The 25,273-nt window shown below is 39.7% G+C and overlaps 2 protein-coding genes across 2 annotated transcripts; one reads left to right on the top strand and one right to left on the bottom strand.

Annotated features, from left to right (window-relative positions):
* Positions 1 to 239: 239 nt before the first annotated feature.
* Positions 240 to 8,058, top strand: LOC113020351 (GTPase IMAP family member 8-like). The gene is made up of 5 exons (XM_026164235.2): positions 240 to 264; positions 1,091 to 1,777; positions 3,340 to 4,050; positions 4,182 to 4,844; positions 6,149 to 8,058. Exons 1-5 carry the CDS (start codon positions 240 to 242, stop codon positions 6,868 to 6,870), a joined length of 2,808 nt encoding a protein of 935 aa, XP_026020020.2. The 3' UTR covers positions 6,871 to 8,058.
* Positions 8,059 to 22,563: 14,505 nt separating this feature from the next.
* Positions 22,564 to 25,139, bottom strand: LOC145428514 (uncharacterized). Its single transcript, XM_080300762.1, has 5 exons — positions 25,042 to 25,139; positions 24,722 to 24,827; positions 23,759 to 23,917; positions 23,624 to 23,677; positions 22,564 to 23,191 (listed from the first exon to the last, which is right to left on the bottom strand). The coding sequence occupies exons 3-5, from the start codon at positions 23,841 to 23,843 to the stop codon at positions 22,944 to 22,946; spliced, it is 387 nt and encodes a 128-aa protein (XP_080156888.1). The 5' UTR covers positions 23,844 to 23,917; positions 24,722 to 24,827; positions 25,042 to 25,139; the 3' UTR covers positions 22,564 to 22,943.
* Between the last annotated feature and the right edge of the window lie 134 nt (positions 25,140 to 25,273).

Genomic DNA, 25,273 nt, shown 5'->3' with positions numbered 1-25,273 from the left:
TCTCTGAGTATTATGAAAAAAATACAGTTTTTGTTTGTGTGGAGTAAATGATAAATGGTTATTAGTGTTTATGGCAGGCGTGTCTCATTGCTGACTGCAGATGACCTTCAGACTCTACACACTACCATGACTCCTTCAGTGTCTGCATTTTTCACACAAAGGCTGGAAACATGGAGTAGACGTGAGAAAATGATGATTGTTTTATACATTACAGGCTTATAGACAGCACAGATTTGGAGATGGCAACTAGCAATCTGTCAACATGTAAGTGTTAATATATGATTCTCCTTATTCACCACAAAACGTACACAATTATGTCTGAAACCCAAAGACTTTGTATTATTAGTGTCATGAAATGATTTCATAATGTTTCATTAACAAAGAAATTGGTCACAATGGATTGATTAGTGATGTTTCCACATTGTTTTGTTCATTTTTGTTCACTATAGTTTCATTGATAAGTAGCATGGAGTTTAATGCTGTTATGTAATACAGTGTTGAAATGTTTCTATTAATCCATGATGAAAAAAACCATAGTCAGCCATAAGGTATATAAGCTTTAATAAATCTTTCATGCTTCATATTTACTCATTTTTATACTTGCCTCATGTTCTAATAGCTGTTTCATTTATCCTTGGTTAATTTCTTTCTTCTTTGTTTAGAAGAAGTATCTTTAAAGCGTCTTTTAGTGCAATGCTGAATCAGGGGAAACTGCACCCATCTGTGATTCAAAGTGGCCGCACCCATAATAAAGCATTGCTTTAAGGCCCTATCACAGAGAAAATGGATGCGTGATATCACAATTTACTCCCGCACAGTTATCAAGAAGGGGCTAATTAGTTGTAGAGTGTGAAATGATTTATCTTTATCAGGGTGAAAACATGTTTTGGGATCTGATATAAACAAAAATACTTTTAAATTAGTCTGCCTTGTTCTTGTTGTTTGAGATACATGCATTTCTGATTTCAGTCTTTTTGATATTTTATGTCATGGATGGGAATTCATCAACAAGGAAAAAAAGAAGATTTTGGGATTAGCTTTTCATTCTTGCCTCTTTTCCTTAATGTGTATTTCTATTTTTCTTCTTTAGTGGATGGTTGGTGTACATCACAGTTAAAGATTGTCCTTCTTGGTGGCAGAGACTCTGGAAAGAATGCTGTAGGAAACTTAATCCTGGGTAAAGAAGAGTTTGGCACAGAAGAGAGGACTTTATGCTCCAGGAGGATTGGGAAAGTGTCCGAACTGCGGGTCACAGTTGTGAACACTCCTGGCTGGTGGTGTGACTCCAGTGCTCAGAACACACCTAAGCTGGTGAAGATGGAGATCATAACCAGCGTTGCTCTCTGCTCGCCAGGCCCACATGTGTTCCTTATAATAATTAAGGCAACCTCTGTCTTGTCAGAAAAGCGTCGGAAGGCTTTGGAGGAACACGTGGCCCTGCTGGGTGACGCGGTGTGGAGTCACTGCATGGTTGTCTTCACCTGTGCTGAGAAGTACAAAGACACAAATTCAGAAGAGTATGTAGAAAGTGGGGGAAAGGCCCTCTGCTGGCTCAGTGAAAAGTGCAGCCAGAGGTGTCACAGTGTTGTCCCGAGTGATAACTCTCAACGCACAGTGCTGCTGGAAAAGATACAGAAACTTGTCACAGAAAATGGAAACAGTGTGTTTGAAATGGAGGCAAAAATTTTATGGGTGAATGAAGAGGAAAAGAGAGAGATGGAGGAGAGGACTCGGCTGAGGTTAAAGAAAATGAAAAAACACAGATCTCTGATACAAAGTGAGTTGATGTGTATGTACGTATGTATGTGTGAAAGTTATTAACACATTTGTTGAAATCTTAAAAGATGAAAAACAGAAAGTAAGAATAATCTTCAGTGAAAGAGGAAGTAATGAAAAGACAAAGTACTAACACAGAGACAAAAAGACCCATTAAACAAGATGACAGTGAAAAGGGAAGACAGGAGAGAAAAGTAATTAATACTGAAACCAGATAATAAGGGAAACATTGCAGGTGTAGCAGAAGGGATAACAATGAAGTCAAAGTGGGAACTAAATTCTGAGACTAAAAGTCATCATGTAACAGAACATTAGGTAATGACAAAGAATAATAAAACAGAAGTGCAAAAAAAATAATCTTTAAACACTAGAGTAAAAATAAAGACCAAACAGAAAAACAAAATTAAATATATTAAACAAGAATACAAAACTCAAAAACACAAAAGCTAGACCCTGACAGTAACATGCAATCCAGTTTACTGAAACTGTGTGTTTTGGAAAACCCTTCGGGCAGTTTTTGCCCTGACGCAACTGGCAGATGTCATGTAACCATTTTGCAAAACTCAAAACCACAAGAAGCAGAAGTTTCAAAAAAACAAAAAAACAAAACCTCACCATGCACAGATGTCATTTCTCCAACTGAACAACTCCAAATTACCTCTATTTGTTTGTTAAATTGTGATACAACCTATATAACCCTCAAAATCTCATTCTCAACAAAACTGTTTGCCTGTGCTTAAAATCACACAACCAGCTAAAATCATAAGTGCTGAGGACTGATTACACACTAAAAAAACAGAACACAGTGTTCACTACCCGTAACCGAGGTCTTTCCAAATTCGTGTGCTGTCTTGCGCTTGTACAAAAGTTACAACACACGAAATAAAAATTTCCCTACGGCAAATTTAGAATCATGAGTTAACTTTGCAGCATATTTTTTGTCTGTGGGAGGAAGCCATGATGACTGTGCAAGCTCCACACAGAAAGGCTCCAGCTGACCACCTGAAACCTATAACCCTGCTGTTCATTACTAACCATAGTTGGCATCAACCCTTAACTTCCCTTTTCTGGACTCACACTCAACTGTTAAGCTGTATTAGTAGCAAGTGTGAACATTTATTTTAGTGCTAGTTGTGTTTCTCTTCTGCCTCACATTATGCATTGTGCATCACGAGTGAATCCCTTTGCCCAGTGTGTCATAGTGAGCTATTAGTGTACACAGAATTTGTAAGTGTTTTAGTAATTAGGAAAAAAACTGTAATAGTACCAGTAATCTTCCAAAACAGCTGAGAGCTTTAAGAAAGAGGTCCTTTATATATTCTGTGATGAAACTAGAAAGTTCAGAAAGCTCAATCCATAGCCGCTTACAGCAGAAAACAGTGTTGGCTACAAAGTATATGTCCAAGAAACTTCCACTTACTTTGACTGCTTCTTTGCTGACCATCGCCACCCCAAATGTCATCTGGAACATACACTTAAAATTGTGTCTGTGTAGGTGTGTTTATTGTGTCAATATAAACACAATCTACTTAACCAACCCTTGTTCTTCTTTACTTCTCTCAGATAAGTCAAAGGGAGTTACTAACATCAGGATTGTGCTCCTTGGAGCTAAGGGTTCTGGGAAGACTTCAGCACTCAACACTATCCTGGCAAGAGAGAACAACCCTAAACCCATTAGGACAGTCTGTTGCCAGGCTGGACAAGAAATGGTGCTTGGGAGACTGGTAACTGTGGTGGACACACCAGGGTGGTGGATGAACTACTTCTGTGATGAGAGCTCCAACTTTGATCGGGGGGAATTGGCGCTGAGTTCTTATTTTTGTCCTCTGGGACCTCACGTATTTCTGCTGGTGATCCGTGTGGACAGAGCATTCACAGAGACCTGCAGAAGAGCAGCACAGGAGCATCTAGATATGATCGGTGAACACATCTGGAGTCACGTTATCCTGCTGTTTAGTTTTGGGGACTGGCTCGGAGACACGCCTATTGAGCAGTACATTGAGAGTGAGGGAGAAGCTCTGCGGTGGATTGTTGAAAGATGTGACAACAAGTATCATGTTCTGAACAGTAAAATGAAAGATAAGGAATTTCAAGTCAGGGAGTTGATTGCAAAGATTGAGAAAATCATCACTAGCAGTGACAACGGCTGCTATTATAAACTAGAGAGGAAAGTGTTGGAGCAGCTGGAGGGGACGATGCGAAGAGAGAAAGAGAGAGCCAGAGAAAGGCTAATGAAGAAGAAGAAACAAAGGCAGATGGCAAGAGCTCAGCTGGGTGAGTTGGATAATTAACAAAGTCAACAAGATCTTGTTTTACTCATTTTAACAATATTTAATTTAGCAGCATGGTGGCTTTCTGTTTAGATTTTTAGAAATAAATAAATATATAACACTTCTGTTTGCCAGAGAACCTCGAACCTTTGACAGAGCTGAGAGTCGTGCTCATTGGTGGCCCAAAAATAGGCAAAAGCTCCTGTGGAAACACCATCCTCAGCAGAGACTGCTTTGACACGGCTGCTCAAAGTACTTCCTGCACCGAAAGGAAGGGAAATATCTGTGGCAAGATGGTGGTGGTAGTAGACACACCAGGCTGCCTCTCTGTGACATCGGACTTCTTGAAGGCATCTTGTGCTATACTTCTGGTTGTCAATCTTAGCTCGTCGTTCAAAGATACCTGGAGGAAAACCTTGCAAAAAGACCTGGAGGCAGGTGGAGATCAGTTATGGAGCAGATGTATGGTCCTGTTCAGCTATGGTGACATGCTGGGTGACACAAGCATCGAGCAGCACATTGAAAGCGAAGGAGAGCCACTGCAATGGCTTGTTGAGAAGTGTGGGAACAGATATCATGTTTTAGACAATAAGAACTGGGGAGATGGAGCTCAGGTTAAAGAGCTAATTGATGTGATGGAAGAGATGCTGGTTGATGAGAGGCAGGCTCTTCTTCACAGAGGTGATCACATGTGGAAAAGTTTTGCTTCAGCTCAAGAGCAGCAGATAGGCACAGAGCCACTGTGCAAAAGGGGACCAGAGGATTTCATGCGCAGCAGACCTGAGCAGTCCAATAACTGTGAGTAAACCTAATGAAACTATTTCTTTTATATGTCTTTTGAATTTGCCAATGGGTTTAAAGACTATTAACAAAATGAAAATTAGACAGCATTATGAGCTAATTTAAATAGAGAAAGTAAAAAAAATGCACATAATAAACATCACAGAGGAAAACACAAAGAAAGACTCATTTAGTATGTGGTCTATGTGTTTTATACTGTTAATAAATAATAGTCTTAATTAGGGATGGGTATCGTTTAGGTTTTATCCGATACCGGTGCCAAATCAGTACTTTTGAAACGGTGCCGGTGCTCAAACGGTGTTCAAACCGGTGCTTAAAGAATGGAGAACACAAAATTGGTCCAAAAACCTCTCATGTTCAGCTGTTTTTTGTAAAAATATAACAATGTGTGCCTTTTCTGCAGCTATGGGGCATATATGGTATCACTCTTGGCTGGAAGCAGTGCTTAAACAATGGAAAAAACACAAACTTTGTCCTAAACCTCTCATGTTTAACTGTTTTCCACTTTTTCTTTGGTCATTTTAGCCTTTTTGGCCAGGGTGAAGGGAGTATCTGCCATCAAACAAGAAGACAGCCGCATGTAGCTATGATGATGTTAGCTAGTTCACCTTACATGCATTAATGTAATAACGTGGTTAGCCTACTCAACGTAAATTAGCTACTCACGCAGAGAAGAACGGCTGCTGCCACCATCATCCGTCATCATTTCTGCTACACTGGCAGGGCTAGGGGCCAGGACTCTCCTCTTCGTGTTTTTGGGGGATGTTGCATAACAGGCAACCCACCCGCAGTAGATGTGCTCGGTGTGAGGTCTCGCAGCAAGCTATCAAATACGGCGCATTTCTGGGCTTTAAAAAAAAACCGCTATGCGTCGCCAGGTGTTTCATCGGATTTGAGGTGTTACTGTGATACTGTCAAAGGAGGTATCAGCTTAAAGCACTTGTTGCAGGCTGCTGAGTTTGCATAGTTTGCAGTGAAGTACAGCCAGACTTTTGACCGCTTCGCCTTGGACATTTTTAATCTGTAGCTCTGCTCTAACAGAACGTACGTACCTGGCCCCGCCTACTATCCTCGGAAACGTAAAATGATTGGCTAGAATCTAAAGTGTATCACAGCTCAGGAAAAAAAAGCACCGAAATAAAGCACCGAAATGTGCGCTGCTTTTCGGTCTGGTTACTACCGTTTATGTCAGAACCGGTGCCATCAAGGCACCGGACACCGGTACCCATCCCTAGTCTTAATAGTGAAGACTTTTTGTTGCTCACAGGAAATCACATCAAGTGTCATTATTTCCTTCACAGTGCCTGAATCTCTCCCCTATCGATCACCAAAGCTCTCAGAAGATTGTTCTCAGTTAGTAGCGTTACCAGCAGGAAGAACCACAGAGTTGGCTGGATGCATCATTGTGGACCAATATCACTTCATGTCCTATATATTCTCTCCGCTTTCTGGCAAACAAGTACTGAGGTTGCCAAAAGTGACTCAGCATGTCCCATCTCCTGCTCCTCACAACCACCTGAGAGTGAACAGGGAGGGTCACATGGATCCCATCCCACGCAGACTTGAAACAACGCATCTGGTTTCATCTCAGACACAGAACGAGGCATGTGTAGAACAAGATTTGATCAGTGTGCAATCACTCTGCCATCCTGCACTGATAGAGCGGACTCTTAGGAGGGTCTCTGAGTCTGGAGGCCTGCAGACATTCATTGATCAGTGGGGCAACAGCAGCCTGGAGGAACTGGAAGCCTTCGTTGACTTGCACTTTGAGATTGTGTGGGAAGAAGCCATGAGATCATGTCAGCCGCCTGAACCGAGCCACGCCGTGCCCGAGCAGGATAATGCTGTTGGGGAAGCTGGAGAGGAAGTGTTTACATCCATTCACAGGAAACTTTCAAAGCTGGAGCTGCTTGAGGAGATAAAGAGGGATCTGGCAGAACAGAGAAAGCGCGTGGAGCAAATCTGGAGGATCATACAGCAACTTGCATACGAAATCAAACAGGGCCGTAATAATACACGCTAATAAAGGGGTCTCAGTAATAACAGAAACAAAGATCAATAATAAAAGCAGAGAATGGAAGAGAGAAATTGGTATTTTATCGAGTGAAATAAAAATTCAGAAGCAGTTTTTGGGAGGTTTATGTAAATAACAAGAAAAACTAAAGCAGATTTTATGGTTTTTATCCACAAGATGGCGCTATTGTATAAGGGAAGGTTGGGTAAACCATGTTCCTCTCACTCATTTAACTTTTTTTCATGGAAAATATTAGAAATACAAATAGTTTCTGTCATCATTCATTAAATCTGATGTAACACACTGATGACTACACCTCCAGAAAAAAAGATCAAAGGTTAAAAATTGTTAGAAAAACATTTAAAACTGTCATAAAATCAAGGAAAAATGAAGATGCTGTTTCTTAAGTATACCTTTACCTATGGCATACTTAAAACAATATTCCAACTTCTATATAATAAAGTGACAGTGTTTAGATTGTAGATTTACAACAGGCATCTTTAAAAATGTGTCTAGTAGACAATGCCACAAGTGAGCGCATTTTAAATAAATAATTATGAAAATTCTTGTTTAAATATGGAAAAAGACAGTTGAAGATCTTGATAATCACAACCTAATGTTGTCCAAATATCTTTCTCTTTTTATTATAATACTATAAGAGCACAACTTAGGGAGGAATCTCTGTAGCGTTGTAGATGAAAGCAGAGAAGATTGTACGTCTAAATAAAGAATATAGCTTCTTGCAGAATCGTTAAAGCCTTCAAAGATTTAGATTTGCTGTGTTTGCTTATGCAGGTGTCTCCACGTCTACTTCACCCAGTTTTTATTCAAACACTCCAAAATCCAAGAATCTGACAATGGTTAACAAACAGGAAGTCAATCCTGCTTACTTTCTTTGCAGAGAAAATAGAGAAATTGCAAAGCTTACATTTAAAGTCTTTCCGCCCTCCAGTGTTTATCAAGGGCTTTCAAGTGAGTCACACACAGACAGAATGCAGAGGCTGATAGGGCTCTGGCAAAGTAATGCTGTGAAAGTCCACTGCTTTCAAGGCTAACTCTCAGATCTTTCCAAATATACATGTATGCCAACACCAGGAGGCGGGTAGCAATTTTTGATGTAGGTAAAAATTACTGATGTGTATTCTGAACCTAGATGCAAATATGAAACAAATACATCTGACATCTGAGGCCTCAAAAGTCTGGTGTGGTCATTCTTCCCAAGCAACATCACTGTGTTTCTCTTTATTAAACATGCATTATTCAACTTTGGAAATAGGTGTCTCCACATGGTAGTGAGAGATAAGACACCTGCTGCCTTCATGGCATGGTAATGCTTTATACTTATTGCCTTATTACAATGTTACTAGTGCGCAGAAAGCTATGTGATGCCAGGGCACGGATTCATGGATTTAGATGAGACATGGGATACAAATTTAAACCCCTACCTGTGGTCTCTTTGTGTGAACCTATTGTAAAAAGGATAAAAAACAAGTGATGAAAAATCAGTAAGGACAAAAGTGATCATGGTGACTCACTATCCTATTTTGAGTGACAAGAAAAAAAAAGTCCACAGCCATATCAGCTAGTCTGTGAGTTCATATTAGTAACCTAAGGCTGGTGGGAAGAGCCCTAGTTTTGCTGCTATTTGATCATGAATTAGCAAAGTGTCGAAACAAACCAACATTTTGACTTGAATGTGAAACTAGATGATAAGCCATATGTAGGGATGTGATCATGTGGACCAAAGTTCAAATTCAATTACAGGACGGGATAGTATCCAATAACTTTTGAGGCATTTCACACTAACCGCACATGCTGACCCCAGTGCGGCCCTAGAAGAAGAATTACAGGATCAGCAAAGAATTTGGGATTCATCCTTTGGGGATGGAAAATGTCTTCAGTTATTGAGATACCTCAGTCACGATGAAAGCAGTGGAATTATCAGCTGGCCTCCAGGCTAAAATGGACTGAAGCTGTGCACCCATGATTTGGCAACAGATGCTCCAACTCTGTAATCAGTGAAACTGGCTACTGAGAACAGGGTATAAGTGGCACATATATACTGGGAAAAACAAGCCTTATATCACAGTGGCTATGCTGAATGTGGGGCAAAATGTATCTCTTTAGTGGTTACACCTGCAGCACACTTTCTGTATTAGGACTGCACACACCTTATGTGAAAAAAAAGAAAAAGAGAAGACAGGTCTGTTTGAACTTTTGGCACATGCACACCTCTTATGAGTTGCTCTCATGCCTGATGGATCCACGGATGGTCGGCATATGCAGAGCATTCAGTGTAGCAACGGGGTCCAGACTACAGAATATTTATCATGACTGCATTTGAGAAAAAAGATTGATTTGAGAGACAATGCAGAATATATGTTGGTCTCCAGGAAGATGACAGGTATTAACCTCTGGATGCAAGGTTTTAAACACACTATGACCTGCACAGTTGTGTGTATGGTCATGGCCGTTTACTCACCTAAAGATTTTTGTGCATAAAGACACACAATTGTTGTGGAACTCCTGTGTATTAAGTTTTTTCAGTGCTTGTTACTGGGCTTGTTCTCCGATTGCAGCATCACTCACTCTCCTATCATCCACAATTTTATTTTGTTATGGATTTTCCTCTGCCAGCCTCAGCTCTGCACTCAAACTTGTACTTATTATGATAGCTATGAAAAAAGACAAAGAAATCTAAATGTAGGGACCCAGGACAGGGATGGAGACTTTTCGAGGATGGAGTTACGGGAGGCATAATAGCAAAGAAGTGATTTGTCGGCAATCATGGTCTATTTATCTCTGTCAGTCTTCATCTTGCCATTTTCTCTCTTTGCATTATACCTTTATATCATTAGTCCTTCAATCCTCTCTCCCTCCTGTCTTATCATCTATCTTCCTCTGTTGTCAACATGTCATTCCTCTACTTTATTCTCCCGCTGCCCATTTTCTCTCAGCCTTTTCTATCTCTCCACATGTCTTTTCTCTCAGCCGTCCCATTCTCTCTGCAGGTCTCCATCTCATGGTCTCCCCTTCCTTCTCTCAAATCAAGTCGTGAGTGTTCAGCCCTCCCCTCTCATTAAGGGAGTTCTGTAGCCCAGGAGGAAGTGCAGTAGAAATGGATCCCCCCCCTCTCTCTCTTCGTTGTGGAGGCTGTTCAGGAGACAATTCTGAGCCCACATCCATCTCCATTAGTGGGACAGCACAGCGACCGGCACGACCCCCCCCCCCCCCCCCCCCCAGCCGCTGCCCCGTGTCACGTTTCACTGCCTGCTATTTTTCCAGGTGGAGAGAGAAAGCCGGGCAGAGGGACGGCAGGGTAGATGCTGGGAACGGGTCTAGAGAAGAAGGAAGAGAGGAATGATTTAGACCTGGAGTAAAGAAATCATGCGTCCTCCACTTCTTTTCATGCTCTGATACACTGACTTCCCCTGGGGGTAATGTCTGGGACATGACGCAGTGTCCACCAGTGCACCTCAGCGGGAGTACTGAAACTTTCTACCTTTTTAAAGAAAGTCTGCATGATGATCTCACAAGTGCTTTAGGCTTACATAGCTAGTACAGCACAGAAACAGCTGCTATTAGGCCAGGTCATGTTTGTGCGTGCTACAGCTAAATGGTGAGTTTAGCATTAATCCGACAGGATGACACTTAATTCTATCAAGGCTGTGATTAACAAAGGCTTTTCCACAGAGACATACAGGGTATTTAAGGGATTATTTTAAATAGTAACTTTCTCTTTTTGTTTTTTCTCTTTAAATTCCACAGTTATGCCACTAAATTATGGTTTTTTTTCTTTTGGGGCTGTTCACGACAATTTAAAAAAATACTTTGGCTAATGTTAGATTTTAGTGTTAACCAGCAATGGTTGTGACTCATGATTTCTAGCACAGCACAGTCATAGACTTGCAGTAGTAACTTTCTGTGAATCCACATTCCATCCATCTGTTCTCTACCACCTATCCTTATCAGGCTAGAGTATCCCTGCTACCACAGGGCGAGAAGCAGGGTACACTGTGGACAGATGGCCAATCTGTTGCAAGAGTAACACAGAGAGACAGACAACCATTAACACATTAACACCTATGGCCGCGCATAGACTTAACCCACTAACTCTTTTGGACTGTTGGATGGAGCCAGAGAGAGGATGCAAACTCAACACAGAAAGGCCAGATGGTGGAGTGGAACTTGCTGTGAGGGAAAGCACATTCTATCCACGTTTTCGTGATTGATTTCATTTGCCACCAATCTTTTGGGAATTTTTAATGGAAAGATTTTATAATTTTTGACTGTAGTACCAAGAAATCCTAGACTGTGTATAAAAGACTGGTGTAGCCACTGTGATGTTACCTGTTTGTTAGTGAGTTCCTGTTGTTGGTAAACGTGAAACATTTTACTTTTTCTGCAATGGCAGAATCAAGTGAAATTGTTAATCTAATCTGCCAAAACAAATGACACTCCCATTATTCTCAGCAGTACTGCAGTTGAACCTGGTCCCAATCTTCAAAGCAACTATTCCAAAGACAAACAAGACTGCAAATTTACTGTTTATTGCAGTAATTCTGGTGTGGTCTCAAACCCCTATTTCCCCTCGTGTGACTGTAGCATTATCGTGCCTGGAATCAGAATTTAGGTCAAAGTAACCTGGGCATAAGGAAGCATAAACAGCATGGTCATACACATGCATCAAGTGTCTGTAGTAAAGAGTCTTTTGTGACCACTTTCAGGTGTGCATTTGCAATTTGTGCCATGAAGCAGAAACACTGCCGGCTCTGTCTGTGGGGATCTTCGTGTTGTGGATCATCACTTGTCATGAGAGCTACCACCAAGAGATCAAACAGAAGTCTTCATAGTGAAAGAGCCATTAGTCTCCAAGGCTGACCAAAGCACCTGCTGTCAGGAGCGTGGCCAGGAAAACGTCTTTTTTCCCCCCTTCCTAACAGTCACAGGGTTACACATTGTAAATCTGCTCACTGGGGTCAGACTGTCAACGTGGAGTTGTAATGTGCTGAGGTGTGTGAAGAAGACCTTTCTGCTGCATAAATGACCCAAACTTTTGCTTTGTCAGTGTTGCCTAAATTACAATGCACTGAGGTTTTAGACCACACCATGCAATAGCTGACCACACACACTATTTAATTTTTGTCTGTTCAACTTCTCTCTCTTTACCAAAATGAAATTCGAATAGCATTCTACGGTGGCCCTGAGAGGCCAAACGAACTGCAACTTAAGAAAACACCAGCAATAAGAAAAACGCTGCAAAAGCAAACAAAAATAGAAAAAACGAAAACAGAAATAGGAAAAAACTGATTTCCAAAAGCACAAGGGAAGTGTTTCTAGGGAGACAATAACCTGACGGACCAGTTGCAATAACTTAATCGCACTAGGAGACCCTTAAAAGAAGTGAAGGGTCTATCGGTTTTGTGAATAAAGAAAAGATGAGAGTTAAGTGTGTTAGCCTAACTATTTGCCTAAAAATCCGTCATCAGTATTATATGAATAATGAGATTAAAACACACTTACCTAGCATGTTTTGGTTCCTCCAACTGGTCCGTCGGGTTATTGTCTCCCCAGAAACACTTCCCTTGCACTTTTGGAAATCGGTTTTTTCCTATTTCCGTTTTTAACTATTTCCGTTGTGTTTTGTGTGCTTTTGCAGTGTTTTTCTTATTGCTGGTGTTTTCTTAAGTTGCAGTCCGTTTGGCCTCTCAGGGCCACTGTAGGGCATTACCACTGGAAGAAATCCAGTACATATCAGAGCAGCACATGCGGTCAGAATGTGACTTTTGTAGAACCATCTAAAAATAATAGCAGCTGTGCTGGAAGCAGTGCAGCTCACAGAAATGACCTTGAAGGCAAGATCAACCAAACTTAAAGGTACGATTTCTGTTTTTCATGGACAGGGTTATGGAATTGGATGATAACACCATCTTCAAGAATGACCATTCAGAACATCTACAGACACTGGACTTTGGATAGTCCATTTGACACTGTGCTTGATTAAGTTGGATAGATAAAGTTTAAATTCTCTGTTTTTAGATTTGTCTGACAGGGCTTCAACTCTCAAGTGCACAACTCTTTCATATCAAACCTCTAGGAACTATTATATCTAAATATGCAGTTTGCTCTATACGTATTCTAAGTAGTGTCATGGCTCTGAATCCTCAATACATGTAGAATATATAAGGGAAATAAATACTGTCCTCTTTATTTTTTCTCATTACAGAGCTTAACAAATTTATTAGACCAACACCCAATTGACCTGCCCTAAATTAACACGATAATAAAAACATTAATACCCCAGTACATGCAAGCTCTGTAATTGATATTTTAATGCCAAAATATAAAATTTAATGTTTTTTAAAGGCAGAAAAAAAAATACTAAATAACATTCATATTTTTAACTTACAGCACTCCTTTAGTTGTAATTCTGTTATACTTCTGGTCAAAATCAATGATGCATTAAAATAGCATCACTGTTTACTGCTTTCCTGATACAGGATGCTTTAGAAGCTAAGAGCTTTGATGAAAATGTTGTGACAGAGGCAGTGAGAGGAGTATTGGGTTGACTTGGGATGGAGAATAAAGGGATGCATGATAATCAAATACTGTCTTTGTTTTTGTTGCAGACACAGGGCAACATTTCTCAAAAGTCTTCAGCTGTTTCAAAACTAGTTTAACCAATGAAACACAGGACATTAATGTGGGAACCCCTGTGCTCATTAAGTCCTCTTTAAAATGTAATTTAGCTTGTGGGAATTTCACTAAAAATGTTCAGGAGTACTATGAATATATCCAGGCTTCAAACATGGAGATGATGGAGGAGTTTGTGTCAGAAGTAAATGAGGTACTTTTGGCTTTGCTGCCACCTGGCCCAGACCAGAACAGCTGCATTTACACACTCACACCCAGGCCTCCCCATTCCATCTTCCTAAATTCATGTCTGTCATTTTGCCCCATCAGGATATGCCGGGTCAGGGAAAACCTCAAGGGCAAAGTTCAGGAAACAATTAAGGAAAATAACTGCACGCCAGTTGAGTAAATTCCCATTCCATTTTCAATTTGTGTCTGTTTCTCACAAAGTCTCACTCGTTAAATCATTAACCCCGTGACTGGAGACCAATAAAGTAACACAATTGTATGTTAAAAATTTAGAACTGCTTTGCAAGTGACTATTACAGGACCTATTACGGAGAGTGAAATGAGAGAATAGCTCCCCGTAAATCAATCAGCGGTGGCATACTGGGTTTGTGGTCTGACCCTGAAGTGGATTTCACCTTTAGACATTATCTTCCCACTCTGGCCAGGCAAAATGCTTCCCCAGCACTTTATTATTGGAACATGTCAGTAGCACTTAAATAAGATATATATCATGGATCTCTTATAACTTAACCACTATCTGTGTGCAGGATTGCAGTGTAACACTGGAGCTTGACTCCTATAGAAATGCAGTTTGGAGTCCAAATACATATGAAAACGTTTTTTATTTAATAGCTTTTGAGCATCATGTGTGTCTTTGGGCCAGTGTTTTTTAACTTGGAGACTCCACTGGATGCTATGGTAATTTACCATGAAACTTTGTACAGACACTCACAGTTCACAGACAAAACACAGATAAAACACACTGCTGTAACTATCCATGAACTGTGAACTCTAATAACACTTGGGTGATCATTTTACTTTTTCTTCTGATGCCATCACCGGGTCAAAATTTCAGTTTACCCAAATTCTTTAATTTATACCCAAATGTTAACCAGTGCCATTCCCATCACAATCTTTAAGTATCAGCAACTCAAGATGCTGAAAATGTAAACATTACCCATCAAACACCAGTACATTACTGTTATCATCGTGATCATGTTAATGCAATTTAGCTCAAAGTACATCATGCCTAAAAGGATGTACATACAGGAAGAGGCTGGCACCAATGCAGTGAGCGGAGACCATGTAGTGTAAATTCAATTTAGCTTAAGCTTACCTAACCATAAGCTACATCTTTCTCTTTGTCTTGCTACTTCAAGAAACGGTGTGCAAGAAGTCACAGCTTTAAATTATGAATCTCAACTTTAACCTATTTTAGGCTCATTTTTACTTTCAAAGACATGATGGTAGCACCCTCTTGTTAACACATGTAGATTATTTTTTATATAGCAACAACTAAGGCAAAATGCAAAAGTGGTGGGTAAACAGCTAAAGAAACCCCATGATTCAAAAGTTTGCAGAACCTCCTTTTGCAGCAATAAGTCGAGGAAATTATTCTCAGTATGAGTTTATCCATCTCTCTCATGTTTATGGAGAAGTTTTAGTCCACTTTTCTTTACAACACTGATTCAGTTTATTTACTTTTGACTCCAGAATTGACTTCAAATTGTTTGGACGTGGCCTTATAACCCTTCCCAGATTGATGAGGAAGACAATACTGAATTGTTTCTTCGTTAGCAGTGTGTTAACACACACCTGAATACAGAGGTATTCACACTTGCTGATAATCAACTAATCAAGTGTATGTGATTATTAGTACCTAGCTGCTACGTATCCTTTTAATTCCTAGTAGCACTTAGTCTTCCCTCCACAGCTTCAGCATTTGGGCTTGGTTTTTGTTAGATAAATAATACCACGGTGTAATATGTCATATGCCGTTGTATTTACTTGGTAATTAACAGAAGATTAAAAAAAAATCCTGATATGTAAAACCTAGAAGAGGGTGTAGTTTCTTTTCTCCACTGCAGTTTTCATTAGTGACAACGTGTCTGAAGCACATTGTGTCCATGCTGTGAAAAGCCTCTTGACCAGATTCTCCTGATATTTTTCAGATTTCATGAGTGAAAACAATCATTTTTTACTGGATGTTGATTTCTGATCTTTAATCTTTTCTTTATGGTCTTGGAAAGAAACCATGTGGAAGTATTTCATTCAGAATAACTGCTGTGGTTGGTTTTGTGTAGCCTGGCCTGCAGCTATCCAGACTGCGTGTGGTTGTGAGTCATAATAAGTTACATCATATTTACATCATTTTGGGCGTCACAAGAAACATTTTTTAGAAACCATTTATCAAGAGCACAAATATACTGATGTGCTTATTTGCTGTGACACATGAACACATTAATAGGGGTTATTTTATAAATGGCAGGATCCATGAATTTAGTCTGGTTTTTAAACAGTATTTAATCATGTGCAGCTATTTGACAGTTCAGCCATTGGTCTTTTTTTTAGGCAATAAAAAGGTTGGCTGAGTGGAGAAAGCCTGAGGTGTATGGCTTGAATAACAAAAAAACATATAGGAAAGTGAGGTGGTTATTGTAATGTGTAATGTGAAAAGAGGGATACAGGGAAATGAAATAATGGAAAAAACAGGGACAGGAAAGAAAACCACGCCAATGAATACAGATTTAATGTTCAGAGCTGTGAATTATGACAAATGGACATATACATTACAGACGCACATGCATGCACGCGCACACACACACACACACATGCACACACGAGTTTATTTTGTCTCTGTGCCGAGGATTTCCAGCACATTAGCAACCAGCCATGTATGCCGTTTGAAGGAAGACGACTTGAGAACACAAGGCCTTTGATCACTGCCAGTGAAACAGAAAGCATGATGGGGCTGAAATGCAAGGCTACCACACACCTAACACACACAAGCAGAGAAACACAAACGCCTCTATCAGCCTTGCTGCTGTTCTTGCATGCAGTGGTTGAATCATATTAGGACGTAAAAACAAAATGCACACCCAGATCCGCGTGCACAAAAACGGATTAAGTAATTAAAACTTTCGTTACGCAATATTATTTCATAGTATTGAGCTGCTGTGGAAGATCACATTCTAGATGTAAAGGATTGGAGGAAGGTAGAGGAAGAGGATCAGGTTTTGTATTATTGCTATTCAATATCTTCCACCCAGCTAATCACATTAGTCTCTTTTTGGTGCCCTGCTGTCAATGCACGTCCTTGGATTGCTCTCAGTCAACTAATCCCTTTTTGCTAACACATCTATCCTTCGCTTTGCTCCTAGCACTTCTTTTCAGATTTTCTTTTTCAGATTTCTCGACCGCTTCTGTCTCATTTCATATGACGTCAACTTTCTCCCAGATGCTTAAGAAATCAGAAGACCATCGGTGGCCTTTATGATCCCAGGTTGCACATAAAGGCACACAAAAAGGACATCATCCTCCCTTATTCATAGACATCAATTTGTGCACCATGATAATAACATTTCTGTTCGATTCAGAAGAAACGGCAGTCTTACGTACGGCGGTGCTCGATGCAATCTCAAGGTGCAGAGCAGGTTTAATAATGCCATCAATATTCCATCACCATCACCTTGAGTGAAACAGCTCATCCATTTGGAGGATAATAGTGGTTAGCTGAAGCGTCACCATGAAGCAATTGAGAAAAGCAGCCAGATAAGAACTACTACTCCTTTTACAGTGGATCAGAGAAAGATCTTATCTGAGACAATCTTTCACTTCCTACGAGGGAAGTGAAAGATTGAGAGAGTGACAAGTGCTAATACGAGCCATTCAAAAGTGTTTAAGAAAACTAGACTTTCATGTCATTTTCAGGACTAGCAAAATGATCAAAGCAGCATCTCATAAACAATAAAACATGACAATTAAATTTTAAGTACCCATGTGGAGTAATAAAAGGCAGGAGATGAGTATAATAAAATAGCATTACCCCTCTTATCCATGGCTAAATTCATCTCACTCTTCTTTTTCTCGCAGTCAAGTTTTACAGTGGTTAAAGCCCTAAACACAAAATCGTCATTCTAGATATTACAGTGAATTATTGGTGAAGAAGGGCAAATATTCAGTATGCAACCTAGTTTCCAGAAAAACACGAATGCAGGCTAAAAATTTAATGAAAGAAAATGATTGTATTTGTGATTTTTTTAAAGTCTATCTTTATTGTAAGACAGTAAAGATATTAAATGTTAAAAATGAAATAAATGTTTTGAATTATGTAAGCTTAGTTTGAATATTTATGCCACATTTATTAATGCAGGGCAGATTTAAAAAGACAGCAAGAGATGGTTTTTAATTAAAAGAGACAAAACAACTGGGTGACTATACATTTAGGTTAATTAGTAATGCCACTGGGTATGAAAAGAGTATGGCTATAGGTACATAGCTCCTAACTATACATCCTTCCATACATTTAATTTCACTTTTTCAAGTCAGGGTCACAGTTGGGCTGAAGCCTATCCCAGCTGTCATGAGGCAAGAGGCACTGTACACCCAGAGGAGCTTTCTAGTCTGTCACAGGTCCCAACTGGTCAGCAGATTAAAACCCAGGACCCTCTGTGAGGCAAACACTGCACCACTGTACTGCTAGGGCTCGAAGATTAAAAAATTCATACTAAATGAGAGGAAATGACGCGTTAAGATGGCCGTCTTTGCACGGATGTGTTCGTTTTCTGAGCCTGTGATCCTGCGCTCGCAGCGTCTGGTTCCTGTTACACTGGGACCATTTGTACTTAGGGGTCACATGTTTTACAACTTTGTACTTTCATGCTACTGCCTCCCCACGCGATGACAGCAGGGGATCTGCAGGTGAATCTGAATGTGAACACAACCCGACCACCAGCCATGTCAAGACAGAGGGCACAGACAGGCCACGTTTTATACGACCGCCCGGGAACGTCGCACCTGCTCAATAACACTATTCTCCGTACAGTTCGTCTCGGTGAGGTTTATCAAGTATGAAACGACTGGTATTTGGTGGCCGAGTGTGTGTTGGGTCACTGTAAATATGGTGAACCATCTCAGAAGCAATATGACACTCACTCAGATGTTTTACTACACCTCTGCGGCATCCTCCGGCTGCCTGGAAATCCATCCACTCTGTCACGAAATAGAGGCTTTCTGGCAAGATATGGTCATCCAGCACATGTGAATCAGACTTATAAGAATGAGGGCACCATTGGGGCACTTTTTCTGGGAAATGTTAAAAATAGCAACATCCAGCCAAAAAGTTGTAGTCACTCATTCTAACTAATTAATGCTGATGATTTATTGAACAGTGCTTATCCAGTAACCACCGGATTTCCTTCTGTTTTGGTTCAGGCAATACATTTCCCTTGTTTTGCTCACGTCAGAACACCATCTTATCACACGCAGAAAAAGGGTTAACCTCTGGAGACCTGGGGTGCAGTTGTATTTGGGGTAAATACACCATGCAATCTTTTCCACATTAGTATTCTGGTTTAAAAAGAAAAACTTCTAATAAAGCAATTCTTTAGAAAACACATAAACATTGATCTATACTGTTTCTCATTAGAAGAGATTTTTTAATGAGGCAGACCAGGCCTGCAACACCAGTTTTATTGTATAAAGTTAGAAAAAAGGACACGGTCTTAATGTCCACACATGCAATGGATGAGGAAGACTTTTGTGTTTTTTATTATCAATTTATGACACAGGACAAAAACAGCAGGGTTACACTGTAATGCTAAAATAGATTAAAAAAATAAAAATAAAAGACATAACCCGGCCCTCACCATGCACCTTCCAAATCTCTCATTAGGGGATCTGACCATTTCTGCAACCTTCTGTATACTACAATCTGACATTTACACCCACTTCATGGTGTGATTGTACAGCTGTGTGGAAGTGAGGGAAAAGCAAGGTTTTGACCTTCTCTCGCTACCTTTCTAACTTGTCATGTGGCTGTTTCTATAATCAGACCTGTGCACAATATAAATTCTTTCTTAGAGGTATTATCTGAAAATATGCTATGAGATATGTTGTCCCATGGCTTACAATACAGAAACCTCTCTAATATGAAAAGCTTTATGTGTTGTTGCTTTTCAGGTTTTCTGTTATCCACAGTTTATGTTTTGTTTGGTTGCATTTAGGCACAAAGCTACTTGGGTGATCATAAAAAGGTTGGCTTGGGCTAAATCCATCCGTTTCATTGTTTGCCCTATTCTGCCCCATTCACAGGTGACAAAACAAGCTCACATTTCACATGTAACTCTTCACATGATCTGCAGGTCGCAAATCCAGCATGTACAAATTACACATAGTGCCATTTTGGCTGTAGATCAAAAGTTAAGGGATCAACAGTTCATCCTGAAGGGTGAACTGTCGAGTCAATGCCTGTATGAAACTTTATGCCAGTCCATTTATACCAACTCTTGCATGGCTAATTAGTTGGATGCACAACTACATTCATATGCATAAGTCATTATGAGAACAAAAGATTAGCTCAGATTTGCAGCTGATACTTGTTCAGAGTGTTTTGTAATTTGTCTTTGTGCAATTTAACAGTTAATCATCAACAAGTTAATCAGGAGCTACTTTGTTAATGAGCCTTTACGTCCTGCTTTATTTTTATGTGTTCCTTGGAAACTGTTCAGGAATTTGTCTAATTTATTGTAAACTTGTTTGCTGCTAAATCAAGTTTAGCTTTCTTTTCATTTCTGCCTCCAACTTGGCATCCTGTGTGAGTCGCTGGCGGCAGGTCATCTTTCCTGTTCCTTCACTATGGAATGTATATGGCTGAAAACACGGCTTTGAACGTCCAAGCACGACAGATGAGCAGGAAACTCTAAGATGAAAAGTCTTGAATTTTGACTCTCTGCTTTGATTTTGGGCAACACTGGTGTGTTTCCAATGAATTGGCCTTGAGATGAGAAAGAAAAATCTGGCTTTGTAAAAATGCACTGTAAACATGAGTCACTGAAGCACATTTCCCAGGGGGACAGTTTCTTTCACAAACATACACTCAGACAAAAAGGAAGCAACAGGAGAAAATAGGATTCATCGTGCTCTGTGGATAAAAATGCAGCTGAAGTCATTAATCACACACTCACTGTAATTAGAAGAGGAGAAAATGTATGCCTAAGTAAATCACTTAGCACTGCTCAGAGGGAAAAAGAACTGTTAAAAACATCAGCCATGTGTCTTAAAATGCATAAAACAGCCTGTAAATGAGTGCAAGATCTGGTACTGCTGTTGTTTTGTTTTTTTCAAAATACATACAGTCACAGCAAAAAAAAATTACACCCTCTGTCAGTTTGAAGGTTTTAAATATCAGGACATAATAAGTTTTTCAGGGCATTTGCTTATGCACAGGTCTCTTAAGGTTCTGGCACAGCATTTCAATCAGGTTGAGGTCTGGACTTTGACTGAGTCATTGCAAAAGGTTGATTCTTTTCTGTTTCAGCCATTCTGTTGGAGATTTGCTGCTGTGCTTTGGGTCACGGTTCTGTTGCATTACTTAAGCCAAGCTTTAGCTGTTGGACAGGTGGCCTCACATTTGGCTCTAGGATATTTTAGTATACAGAGGAGTTCGTGATCAATGTCTGCAATGTGCCCGAGTCCTGTGTCTGCAAAATAAGCCCAAATCAGCACCCCTCTATCCCCATGCTTGACAATTGGTATGAGCTGTTTGAGCTGATATGCTTTGTTTGGCTCTCACTAAATTTGGTGCCGAGTATTATGGCCAAAAATCTCCACTTTGGACTAAAGGACACTGTCCAAAAGTCTTGTGATTTGTTCAGAGAGACCCTTACAAACAAGACACCCATGTTCAGTCTTTTTTTAATTGTACCGTGGTAAACTTTGACATCCTCACAAAGGCCCGTAGAGCCCAAGATGTAGCTCTTGGATGTTTGCAGTTTCTCTGAAGATTGACTCAGTCTGACCTTGGGGTGAATTTTTTGGGGCGTGCACTCCTGCAAAGATTGGCAGCTGTCTTGAACATTTTCCACTTGTGAATAATCTTTCTTACTGCAGAATAATAGACTTTAAATTGGTTGGAAATTATGTTACAACCCTACAATCGTTAATGTCCCTCCACTTTGCCATTGTATTAAGAAACATCTGAATGCTCCAGACCAGCAAACTGTGAAAACGTCCACTTTTATAGAAGTGGTCTCACTTGCTCATTATCAGTTAATTAATTGCGTTTGATTATAAACAGCTGGCTGCTACTTACCCTAATAATTCCTATGGAAGGAGTGAGGGTGTTATGGTTGTTACTTGATGTGTAAAACCTCAGAAGCGACATGGGCATACTGCCTTTTTACTAAGCTACTGGGAAGAAGAACCCTTATATTTAAAACATTTATTTCTGCTTGTAACAGACCACAAATTCTGAGATGAAATATCCAGTTGAAATTTACAGTATCTGTTTTACATAAATATATTTGAAATATGGGAACACTTTTGTAAGAAAACCTCTCTATTTCATGAAATAATACCACAGCATGGTGCGTTAAACGCTAAAGGATCCGTTTTTATTCTTTGCTTTGAACCTTTGATATTAAGTTAACTAGGGAGAAAGAAATACACACACACACACACACACACACACACACACACACACACACACACACATACGGGTCTATGTGGTATGGCGGGACTATACTACGTCAATCCGCCCGGTGGTGGTTTAAGTGGACTACCCTTTTGAAAGGACTTAGAGCCAAGGGAGCGAGGTTAAAGTGTTCGAAAAAATCTGAAAAAAATTTGGGTCACTTCAGACCTCATACACTCCCTATAGAAGTCTAGATACACTGATACACACCAACCAGACTCTATTGTGTTTTCTGGAGACATTGTCCACTTGACAACAATGTGTTTTATGAGGTCCAAAAAAAGCAATATTGGGTCTTTAAAGGGACAATGATGTAATATGTAAATAGCTCATCATTACCATGAATACACATCTGACAGGACACAGGATTACTGGAACATCATTTTATTAGTGTTCTTGGATCTGAACATTAATTTTAACCATAAATAAAAAAAGAAATCTATGGACAAAAATGCCCACGCTTCCCACAGAAATATAAAAATATAGAAAACAGAAAAATTAAAAACATTTAAAATGAATTTTAATAGTTTAAAGGTAAATATTAAGGGGAGAAAATATGCATTTATAATTTTTTATTTTAAATATAACCCGTCAAAAAAAACCCTAAATAAATTAAATGTAAAAATTATGAAATACAAACTACTTCTGTATTTAACAAGAACTTTTTTTTCTTTAAACAGAACATCAGTGTTAACAACAATTGGCAATCTGACCAAGATGTAAAACCACAGCTCTCTAAACAGTTATTTTAGTTCATTTTTTTCTGCCTTTTTGCAGTTAATCCTCTGTTTCTTACAAAATCTCTTATGTTTTGAACTGTTCTTCCTGCCAACACCGGATCTTCTACCAATTTGCAATGACTGCATTCATTTTTGGTGGCTAGTTTCCCTTCGTTTATGTGGTCTTTCAAATGCCTCATCACTGCAGCAACCTCAGCCTTGGACCACATGTTTTTGGGAGCTCTTCGGGAATTGTGGGATTGAGCAGCATTTTTCTCTGGAAGATATATAAAGTAGTAGTAGTTAAAACAAACAAAAAACCAAACAAAAAAAACAAAAAACATTTGCTTGTTAAAAGAATGGATGCTACCCTGTACTAACTTCTGAAATGTGTTGCTACCATCAATATCAAAACGAGCTAAAATTCTGTTTGAAAATTTATCAAATTTCTAAAATGAGACAACATTTAGTGTTCCGCTGTGAATAAAAGACTGAATAAAAAGTTGAATAAAAGTCTCTTGATGCATGCTCAATCATCCAGGTAAGTAAATCCCAAAACGTTGATTCTGTTAATCTGGACGTAGCGTTTTCAGTGGGAGAAACATTTTGTCACTCATCCAAGTGACTTTTTGCCACCACTCTGCAGTTTGCCATATGTTGCAAAGTGATGAAACAATAATAAGCTTCGAGAACCAACTGCACCCCTTACCTTCAGAGGGAGCAGCAGTCTCACTTGCTGCAGGCATTGTGAGTAGTCCTTCATCTGCTGATTACACAATTTGATTAAGTTTTAATATTTGTAACAAACATTTTATCCACAGAAACCAAGCTAGTGGTAACTTACCACAATCTACAGTGTCTTGGGGCTGCGCTGTGTTTGTGGAATCAGCTACTGCATGTACAGGCTCACTGGTGCCACACGCCGACATTGTGAGTGATGTGTCATCATCATCTGATTCACTCTCACTGTCCTTTGTTTCAGCATCACTTAATGCAATTTCATCTGAGAAATTGTGGGGGAAAAAAACCCAAAAAAACCAAACACATACAACCCCCCCAAAAACCTCACATTAACAACGAGATATGACAAAAAACAGAGCAAATACTGGAAATTATAGTACATAGTTTTACTATTTAAGGCCTGCTGCTGGGTTGTTGCCCTCCTATGGCCTACTCCACATCCAGGTAGCACCTCCATGCTCTGGACACTACACTAACAGACACAGCAAACCTTCTTGCCACAGCTCACATTGATGTGCTACGCTAGATGAGCTGCACTACCTGAGCCACTTGTGTGGGTTGTAGACTGTCTCATGCTACCACTAAAATGAAATCACCACCAGCATTCAAAAGTGACCATAACATCAGCCAGAAAGAATAAGTGCTGAGAAGTGGTCTGTGGTCACCACCTGCAGAACCAGTCCTTTATTATGGTGAATTGACTATAATTTCCACTTGTTGTCTACTCTATTTGCAAAACAGCATGTGAAACTGGTTGTCAGTGTTACTTCCTAAGTGAACAGTTTGATATAACAGAAGTGTGACTGACTTGGAGTAACATCGCATCGTTTAAGTGTTCCCTTTATTATTTTGAGCAGTTTATGTTATGGAATGGGGAATTGAGGACAATCCCAAGTATACCATTTTTACAAGGTCCTGCACCAATGAGGTAATACTACATTTCTTTAATTAGACGTGACCACCCATTAATTAAAAAGGGAGCAGTGTTCATTTCAGCTAGTCTTAACTTGTTGAACTCCATTAATGCTTTTTACTATATAATGTACCTATTCACTAAATGTCTCACCTTTGCACTTATAGCCAAGCCACTTGAGGGAGGAAACCAGTCCCACACACTGAATGCACTTGTCCAAAGATGATATTGTTGTGCACACCAGACGATGATTGTGACACTGTTAGCAAAATATTGCAACATTTATTTGTTTTGGACAGTTGGAAAGGTGAGGTGTTTTCAATTCAGTTGCAGATATCAACTAATAAACTTCATCCATGTAAATCACATCACACCCAGGTGACTGCCAAACACACACACACACACAGCATCCATAAGGAATGATGATAGATTAAATTATTAGTTCATTAAGTGGTACACTGGATTATATTTACCCTTTCAGGCTCTGGATGTTTCAGGTCCAGATCATTGTTTGGAAAGCTGTTTGGTTGCGGCTTTAGGCAGCTCACAGTCTTCTGAATCTGGCTGGTCTCAGTCTTCGTGTGTAACAGATAGAGAATGAAGACAAAAGAACAGTAATCTGACAGTTACTAAAAATGCATCACTCAAGAGGATGAATAGACCATTTCACTATTGGCAAATAGCGTAAGGTACACATCGTGCATG

Source organism: Astatotilapia calliptera, chromosome 4 (assembly GCF_964374335.1).
Source record: "Astatotilapia calliptera chromosome 4, fAstCal68.1, whole genome shotgun sequence".
Lineage (NCBI taxonomy): Eukaryota > Metazoa > Chordata > Actinopteri > Cichliformes > Cichlidae > Astatotilapia > Astatotilapia calliptera.
The sequence above is the reverse complement of the archived record's forward strand: the minus strand, read 5'-3'. Positions and strand labels throughout refer to the sequence as shown.

What these genes read in the sequence shown, in the direction of transcription:
- LOC145428514 (XM_080300762.1), bottom strand. Translation starts at nt 23,843, where the DNA reads ATGTCGGCGTGTGGCACCAGTGAGCCTGTACATGCAGTAGCTGATTCC. An exon ending in CCAAGACACTGTAGATTGTG is followed by an intron (nt 23,678 to 23,758) that starts GTAAGTTACCAC and finishes TGTAATCAGCAG; the next exon opens with ATGAAGGACTACTCACAATG. An exon ending in GACTGCTGCTCCCTCTGAAG is followed by an intron (nt 23,192 to 23,623) that starts GTAAGGGGTGCA and finishes TATATCTTCCAG; the next exon opens with AGAAAAATGCTGCTCAATCC.
- LOC113020351 (XM_026164235.2), top strand. Translation starts at nt 240, where the DNA reads ATGGCAACTAGCAATCTGTCAACAT. An exon ending in ACACAGATCTCTGATACAAA is followed by an intron (nt 1,778 to 3,339) that starts GTGAGTTGATGT and finishes TACTTCTCTCAG; the next exon opens with ATAAGTCAAAGGGAGTTACT. An exon ending in ACCTGAGCAGTCCAATAACT is followed by an intron (nt 4,845 to 6,148) that starts GTGAGTAAACCT and finishes TTTCCTTCACAG; the next exon opens with TGCCTGAATCTCTCCCCTAT.